Below are 8,826 nucleotides of genomic sequence, written 5' to 3' on the forward strand. Positions count from 1 at the left end.
CCGAGCAAGAAAATGGCGGCACCCGGTGCCGAGCCGCAGCTGGGGCGAGCTGGCAGCACCGGGGGAACAGCGTGGGGAGGCCCCAGCCTCTCCCCTCAGGGGGTGAAGGTGCCAGAAACCAGAGGCCGGCAGCGGTCCCGCTACTCAGGCTGGGCTTGCAGGGGTTGTGCCAGCAAACCCCAGCATGGGCAGGTGGCCGGCAGCAGCCTCAGCCCAGGGCACGGACCTCCAGGGGTGCATGAGTCCAGATAGGCCTGGGCAACTCTCCTGGGGATGGGGTTGAAAGCAGCTCCAGGGGCCTACCTCTGCCATGGCCCCGCTCTCCTGCAGGGACAGGGCAGGCAGAGTGTGGTCTGTTTACAGCTCTGGGGCACTGGGGCCCAGAACAACCCCGCAGTGACACTGGCTCCTCTGGAGCTTGGACAGGGCAAAGCCTGCCAGCACCAGGGCAAAGCTGGCGCTCAGCAACACCACAGCCCCTTTTCTCTTTCAATTTTTCAGTTTGCTCTGAACCAGAATTACTTCCTTGTAGATCCGGTGCAGCCTTGGCCAGATTGGTGTATCTGTGTGTTGTTGCAAGTGCATTTACCAGAAGGACAGTTGTAAGGGGAGTCATGCAGCCTGGAGGAGGAGATGGCAACAGCGAGAAAAACAACAGCTCTTGGGAACATTCCTCTTCTCCGCATGGCTGTATTTAGGTACACAGAGGAAGCCTGCAACTCGGCTCTGCTGGGAAAGCCTGGGTTCCCTCAGCCACCATCACCAAGAGCTTGGATGTTGCTCTCCCAGGAGCACTGGGTTACTGTGAGAAGCATATGACATTAGCTTGCCTCATTCACAGAAAGCACTAAAACAGGTCAGCAGATAAACCACGGCGTCTGCCACAATGGTACCCCACCAGAGCAACCATCCTCCATGCCACAGGGTTTTATCGGGATCAATAGTGAGGAGTCAAGATGTATTTGCGATCATAAAGCACCTGTGTAATTAGATACCTGTGCAGCCAAAGTGTCTGGAGGAAAAGGGACAGCCTTTTTTCTCGTCCTAAAGCAACATATCTGCTGCCACCAGAGACAGGGCAGCAGCCCCACCAGTCCCCCCATCAGTCAGGTACTCCAGCTCCCAGCACAGAGGCCAGGACTGAACTCTGCTGACACAGTCCTGCATCAGCAGAGTGCAGCACACTTGGCTCTAGATTTGTGCAGCGCAAAGGTGAATAAACACACACTAAGGAAATACCATAATAAATATATTTATTTACATGGTTTCCTCCCTCCCTCCTTGCCACAAAGGGCTGAGAAGGCAGACACGCATATAGAACAGGAGGAAAAAGCCAGTACACCCCAACAGTGTAAAGACAGTGCCCATCTCTCTCAAGGAAGAGCCTAGTCCCCCCAGTTCTCTTCCTTCCCCACTTTGAGATTTATGGAACTGCATGTTAACTCCCAACAGTCCTTCATTGTCCCAGTTACGACCAAGGAGTTCCCACGGCCCATGCAAATCCACAAGGTTCCCCATTATCCATCCCTTACTTGGCAGGGGGGTTCTCTCCAGCAGAGGAGCAGGGGATGGCAGAGTCAGCCTCTGGCAAATGCCCCTTGCTTTTCCCAAATTCAATCACCAGCGGCTTCCCCTGCAGATTGTACCCGTTCACCAACAGCATGGCGTCCTGGGCCAACTGAGTATCTGCAACAAGAGAGCAAAATGGGTACAGGTTACACGGCAAGTTCTGGCACAGACACATGTGGTGTTCACACAGATGTTCCTGGCTCACGGACCCTTAGCCTGCACCACGATCCAGTGTGGCGCTGGGATCCTCCAGCCAGTGATGTGCTGAATATAAATACGGCACGTAACACACTGCATCCCTTCTGTTTCAGTGAATCTTCCTCCAGTCCAGGGAAAAGACTATGACATGATAGGAAGAAGAGGGAACGAACTTCCCTTCTTCTCCTTGGAGAGCAGCTTGGCACCAGCCCAGTGCCCTGCAGGAAGATGTGGCACCTTCATGGGTCAGGGAAGAACTGAGAGGCACAAGGCAGCGACTCACCAGGGAAGGTGATGAAAGCCTGACCCCTCATCCGGCCACTCAGGAGGCGGAACTGGATCGGTGGGCTGTCCTCCTTCTGGAACCGAGCAAACAAGGACACTAGGTCCTTCATCATCACTCGAGGGCCCAGGTTCTTCAAATACAACACCTGTTCCAGAGAGACAGAGGGTCAGCTGGCCTGTGCCATGCAAACAGACACCTTTCAACCTGGTCCCAAGTCCATACACCTCAAAGGTATGAATGAGTTCAGTCCCTCTGCCATCCCACAGTCCTTCTCCCACACGGTGGAGTTTGGAAGACAGGTGGGCATACAGAGAAAGGCAGCTCTGGACTCAAGGCATCATCATGCTTGCCTGTGCCAAGTGCTGATAGCTCCAGTTATTTATAAAACACAACAAGCTCCAGCTACCAGTTAAGCACAGTTGAGTAAAATCACAGCTAGTCTGTCAGGCTGAAACAGGGAGAGGGCATCTTGACTAGTGACCTGCCAGAGCCAGGAAGGGCTGGGGTCTGAAGTACAGCTCTTTGCCAGGTCGGGCGACTTCCCAATAGATCCAAAGGTCCCCTTCCCTCCCAGAGTGGAGGCTGCTCTCACTTGGCCACGAGGATCAACCAAGCACCCTCCAGGCAACAGCCAGTCCATAGCAAAGAGGAGCTTCTGCCTGCTGAAGCAGCTTCAGGGCATGCTAGTGAGGAAGAAGAATAAATCCTGGTTCATCTCAACATACCTTGTTGGGCTCCCCAGGATGGTAGGATGAGAACCTGGGTATATTCCGGAGTTCTTCCTCTGAGAGACGGTTCTTGCAGATCTCCTCTTCAGGGACAAACTCTACAGGCTCTTTGATAATCACAAGCCTTGGAGGGGACTGGTGGGGCATTGTTGCAGGAAGGCTGGGACTTCTTGCCTGTTCTGCCTGCTTTTCCTGGTCTGGAAGTGATGACTCCTCAGCCACAGGTCCCTGCAGGGCCAGGGAAGGGTACAAGCATGGGTCACTCTTGGTAGGCTGGACTTCTTCAGGCCACTTCTTGCTCAGCAGCTCTTGGTAAACACTCTCCAGATGAACCATGGGGTCCTTTTCATCTGTTACCCTCTTCTGAGTGTCATCTAATCCACAACGGAGAAACATGGTAATGTGACTACCACCAAGAACCTGGAAAATGCACAGATTGCAGGAAGAGACACAGACAGGAGAAACCCTGTTCTGACCCAGCCTCCACGCATCTGCCAGGCAGGCCCTGCAGGTTATTTAAAACAAGAAGAGTAGCCCCAGCAGCCAGCAAGTGCTGATGTCCCAGCTCAGGATGAACATGCACAGAGCAGCAGCTTCACCAGTGCTCTGTACAGAGCTCATTTCTTCCAGAGATGTCCTCACGAGCTTATCTGCAGCCACATTTCAGCACATTCTAGTGACTCCTTCAACACACCTTTCTCCTCCTGCGTGCATGGCCAGGATGTGCCATGCTGCCTTTCTACACTGCTACATGGAATATAAACTTTTTGCTTCCAGGGACATCAGATTAAGCTCCTGGGTTTAAAGACGGTCCTTGGCATGGACTGACCAATGATATCTCCTTTACTCTATTTAATGGAAATGAGGACAGAAGTAAGAGGGGCATCTCCCAGCTTACAAGCCTCAACCTTGCTGCCTCTTGGGTTTGCTAAAGGCCGTAACACTGACACCAAAGGAGGGAGCAGGGGCCAGAGGACGCTGGGTCAGCTGGACATCATAGCTTGAACAGCATCAACACTGATCAGAGTGGTGTTTTCAGAGTTAGGAGTTGGTGTTTAGAAGTTCCTCCTCATCTTCTATTTAATAGTCTTACATACAAAAATCAGTCTGGGCTAGAGCTTTATGCCTGCATGTTCTCCAGCTAAAGCAGATTGGAGCAGTTTTTGCCATCTCTGGACAACACTTGACTCTCCATCCAGAAAAGTCACATTAAGCCAGAGGCTTGGGGACTACACTGCTGGGGCGAGAAGTGCTGTCATTCCATGGACACGGTACTGGGAATCAGCAGCTGGGCTCCATTTCCACTTCAGCTACTTGGTGGGGCCTTTAACAAGTCACTCCTACTCTTTCCTGCTCTGTGCCTTTGCTTCCCTCCCACCCTTGTTAGACTGCAGTTAAATCAGAGAAGGGATGATCTCTAGCCCCACACAGGCACCTCATGTCACTCAGTGCAACTCAGTGGGGACCTCTGGGCTCTACCAAAGCATAACGCCGGCTGCTCTTCCAACATAACAAGCTGGGCTCTGCAGTACATGCAGCACGTCAATGAGATCCATGCTCTCCAAACAGAGATGGACTTTACAAGCCTATTAAAGCCTTACAAGACTCTACAAGCCTATTAAACCCTTCAGAGCCCACTCTCTATCTGCTCATGTAAGAGAGGAAAACATCTCCTCCCACACAGTGCCAAAACGGAATCATGTCTTCAGGGACAGAAGGCCAGACAGAAATGTGTTGGACTCCCACACACCCTAGCTCTCCGTGCTGGAGCAAAGGCAGGAACAGCCTTGAGCCCACAAACCTTGGTGGTAGAGCGCCCGGAGGAAGGAGTGGCGGTCTGTCCCCTGAAAGAGGGCGTTTTCAATCTCCATCTCCCGCCGGCTCAGCTGCTTGCTGCCAGCAAACCTCTGGGGCAGAGCAAGTATGCGCTGACGCTCTTCCATCTTCTCCTGGATGGCATGGAGTCGGTCCTGCGTGGCCTCTGGGGCTGCTCCCAGCCCAGAGCCCTGGAAGACAGGCACAGCTTTGCTCAGATATGGCACATGCCTCCCTTTCGGAGACTTGGCCAGCAGTCAAACTTCACATCCTCCAGCCCTGGAGTGGGTGCAACTAGGAACCATACCCCAAAGAGGAAGTCACCAAGATGTCCTGTTACTGCAAGGGCAGGACAGAAATACAACCACTCAGCAAGCCTCAGTTCTTGAGAGAAGTGGAGAAACAGCCCCTTTCTCCTGACCTTTCTGTGCTGCTTTCCTTCCCCTGGCCTCACTGTCTGATGGTGCCTGCGTCCCTCTGTCCCAGCAGTCCCTGCCTCTGCCAGCTATAGCCATTTTCTAAGGCCACCTACAGTAACTCCACAAACCCCCTTTGGCATTTCTTTTGCCACGCCTATAGCATCCCTGAGCTCAAGTTTCCACCAAGCTTTTCATCTATGTCCCTGGCATCACTGACAGAACCTTATTTGCTGAAAAGTGAACCCCAAGATGCTGTTTGGCACCCGAGGGTAGGTTTATGCTGAGGACTAAACCCCTGACCGGTTTCACATGAGCCAGCTCCCAGAAACCACCCAGCTACTGCAGCACAGACCTCGTAGCTAAACTGGCTACAAGCAAGCATTCCTGTATAAATAAGCCTCACTGCACAGGGCCAGGGCACTGCTAAGATTCACCAGACTCGTGCTGCCAAAGCACAGAGCCATACCCCAACTTCTGGAGGGGCATTTCTGTTCCCCCATCCACCTCTATCAGAATCCAGAGAACATGCTTTTATGGGGCTGTAGGTGGATTTTCTCTTCTCAAATTCAGTTCAAGAATTACTGTGGCAGATCCTTCTGCCTCAGGCAAGAAACCAGGCTTTCTCCCTGCACTGAGCCCAATCTAACAAAGACTTTCCCATGGGTACCTCTCCCTTCCTGCCTGACTGCATGGGCTTACATCTGCATGGCTTCCATTCACCGTTTCACAGCTTCCCTGGGGCACAAAAGGCTGTGTATATATATACACACATTTATATACATACATATATATATACACACATATACATATACATACATATATATACATTCATATATATATATAAATATATTCCATTCATATATATATATGAAAAGCAATTCCGGGAAATCATTTGTAGTACTTTGTTTTCAAAAAAGATGCAACTTAGCAGCTGAAAATAACAGAAGCCTGCACTCAGTACTTTGCTGAGAGCTCCACAGGAAATGTGAACTCCTCTCTGTCTCAGCTGATTCCTCCTTGGTGGAATCTTTCCCTTGGGGCCTCTAGATACAAAGCTGCACATTGCTACCTGACCTGGGCTTTCTCTCTAAATATTCTTCTTCTCTCACAAGCCGGAGATGATGTACCCTAATGTCACTGGTTCTTTCTGTCAGAGTAGTGTTTTCCATGCTAATCTTTATTTCTAAACATCCCAGAACTGATTTCATACCAAATACAACAGCTGGTACTGTTGACATTCATTTTCGTTCTTAAATTAACACCACCCCTCTCTAACCCAAGCTTTAATGCAGGCCACACCAGGGCTGGGTTTGCATTTAAACACCAAAGCAAGTAATGACTTCAGCTGAAGAGAGGCAAACCCGTGATTACCACAGACGGCTTCCTCCTGCACACAGCTATTGCTCAGGAAGAGGAGGAGAGACAGAGGGAAGCCAAGGGTCAGCCCACATCCTGTTTTGCACCTTCTGGTTTACCAAATTAAGAGCAGGACACTCCAGTGCACCTGACACAGGACAACCCCAAAAGCTCCTTGTCTCTGGAAAGTGAAAGAAAAGGGTGAAGGTAGGGGAAGGAGAGAAACCTGCTTTGGCACTGCTCTGCTGCAAACTGCACCCAAAGAAGAGCATGTCATTGCAATCACACACTTGGTCTAACAGCTCTGCACTGCTATTTTTACGTGACTGTTTCAAGTCCCTTGAAGCATCTGCAAGGCCCTGAGGAGAATGTAGAAAACCCTCCCTACAGACAGCTATCCCAAGCCAGCCATGGGATCCAGGGATGTGTCAGAATGCAGAAAGATGAGGTTGAGGCACTTTGAAATGTTTCCTCCTTTTTCTCCTCCAGCCTTTAAATCCTTCTTATACAGGTATAAACAGGTGAAATTATTTGCTTGAGACCATCAAGGCAGAAGCAGGAATATAATCAGGCCCTGGTATGTTCCAAAGGACCAACTCTTCTCTCCACCATAGCTTTTAGCACAGACCATTCCACCAAAGAAAACAGGCCGGAAGAAATGTGGGATCATGCTGCCCTAAAGGCAAGAGATACATGGAACAGCCATTCTTTACCAGAGGGTTTACAAAGGACTTGAATTTTCTACCAGGGTGCCACAGGCCATGGGTTTAGAGGGACTTGACCACGTTCACATCAGAGCACAGCATGCCTACCTTCCCTGTTGAAGCCTGGTTCTTCCAGAGCAGAATCTCTGAGTCGGAGAGCCCCAGTTCCCGGAGAGAGGCAGTTTCTTTGTTGCTCTCCTGCAGGGCCTGGAACTGCGACAAGGTCAAAGCCCCCGCAGCCTCTTCCCCAAAAGGCTTGTAAAAAGCTGCAGGGGCAAAGCATCTCCGCTTTGATTTGCACCTGTACCCAAAGCAACAGAACAGCAGAAACAACTTAGTACTGAGAAACTGGGGGAATAGGAAGGGTCTGGCCTCTCCCCCCAACCACACTTGGTCCTGCTGCACATAGGCAGAGATGCCATGTTTCCAAAACACAATTGAGCTACGCTCTCCTGACCCTTTTCCAAGCCCATGAGATCCCACAGGGCAGGATACTGCCCCAACACAGGCAGGAGGCAGCTCATGACACTGTAACACCAAGCACCCTGCAGGTGCAAATGCTCGCCAGCCTAGAAACTCACTCCTGTGTCTGGCCCAGGCAAATCGATTCTTTTCACCTAACGGGTGAAAATAAGTTACCACCTGGAGCATTTGCTCCAGGAGACAAGAAGTGCTTATCTCCTGCTGGGGTGTCCAGGCAGGACAACAGCGTGCACCAAACATCTCCCCAGGGAAGAGGCCCCAGTGAGGCGACATTGCTGCTGCGCCTAACATGGCCAGACTCCACTCACCAGCCCCTCCAGCAGCCGCCCACAGGGGCCAGATCAGGACTTACTGCTCGATGGAGACAGTGGTATCAAGCTGGTGGTGAAGGAGGCTCTTCAGCTGCCTCTCTCCTTCTGTCTCCAAGTCTTCTAGGAGGAGCTCATCGCTGGACAGGCTGCTGTTGACCCTGGGGCACACAAGCACAGCATGGAGGTGGTCAGTAAGGCAACAGGGAAAACACTGCTTGAAACGCACCACTGCTACGGCCTCTCTACCTCCTTGACTGTTTTTACAGGATTTAAAGCACAACAAGGAACCAAAACTACTTGACCAAAGCTCCCATTAATGTTATACTAGAAAAGCCAACAGATTTGAGAGTACTTTGAGAACATTAGAAATGCCCCAGGGAGCTTTTATTTAAAAAAAAAAAAAAAAAAATCACATGCAATCTTATTTTTAGTACTGGAAAGTTGTTTTGTATGACTATCTAAACAGACATTGCTAGTTTCAAATGACTCAAAAAAGAAAGAAAACTGTGAGGGAGAAACAGTGATTTGAGCAGCACTCTCTGGAAAGCTCCCTTTTCCCTTCCTGGAGTCACCTGCTTCCACACAGAGGGACACTGCCTCCATCGTCACCCCACGGACAACACGCATTTTCACTTGGCAGTGGGGGCCCTGCTGACCCCTCTTTTGGAGGCAGCGCTCCTACACCGTGGGCTTCTGCCGAGCCGTTGGGTGCCCCAGAACCAGGCCATTAGCAGCAGCTTGGCTCAGCCTTTCTGTGGGCTGGAAGGAGAAGCCCACGCCTCTCCCGGGAAACTGTTTCGGGCCGACTCTGCACCGGCGAGGGGTGGGCACGCGGCCCAGTTTCAGGTGGAAGCTTTCACTGCCACTTTTGGGACCACGGCAGCTCCAGGAGGGTTTGAGGCCCCCGGCGGACCGCCCAGAAAGCAGCTTCCCAAGGCACCGCCGTCTCCACAGGAA

The 8,826-nt window shown here is 51.3% G+C and overlaps 1 protein-coding gene across 1 annotated transcript in view; it reads right to left on the reverse strand.

The window, feature by feature from the left end:
* Positions 1 to 1,244: 1,244 nt before the first annotated feature.
* The window catches only part of RBM41 (RNA binding motif protein 41), a 9,020-nt gene continuing 1,438 nt past the window's right edge, over positions 1,245 to 8,826 (reverse strand). The window contains exons 2-7 of the mRNA XM_009275394.1: positions 7,911 to 8,123; positions 7,184 to 7,376; positions 4,583 to 4,787; positions 2,779 to 3,155; positions 2,051 to 2,198; positions 1,245 to 1,686 (exon numbers count right to left, since the gene is read on the reverse strand). Of these exons, the coding sequence (XP_009273669.1) occupies positions 1,529 to 1,686; positions 2,051 to 2,198; positions 2,779 to 3,155; positions 4,583 to 4,787; positions 7,184 to 7,376; positions 7,911 to 8,123 (1,294 nt within the window). The 3' untranslated portion in view covers positions 1,245 to 1,528. The remainder of the gene's footprint in view (positions 1,687 to 2,050; positions 2,199 to 2,778; positions 3,156 to 4,582; positions 4,788 to 7,183; positions 7,377 to 7,910; positions 8,124 to 8,826) is intronic.

The sequence above is a fragment of the Aptenodytes forsteri genome, unplaced genomic scaffold, assembly GCF_000699145.1.
Source record: "Aptenodytes forsteri isolate BGI_AS27 unplaced genomic scaffold, ASM69914v1 Scaffold143, whole genome shotgun sequence".
Taxonomy (NCBI): Eukaryota; Metazoa; Chordata; class Aves; order Sphenisciformes; family Spheniscidae; genus Aptenodytes; species Aptenodytes forsteri.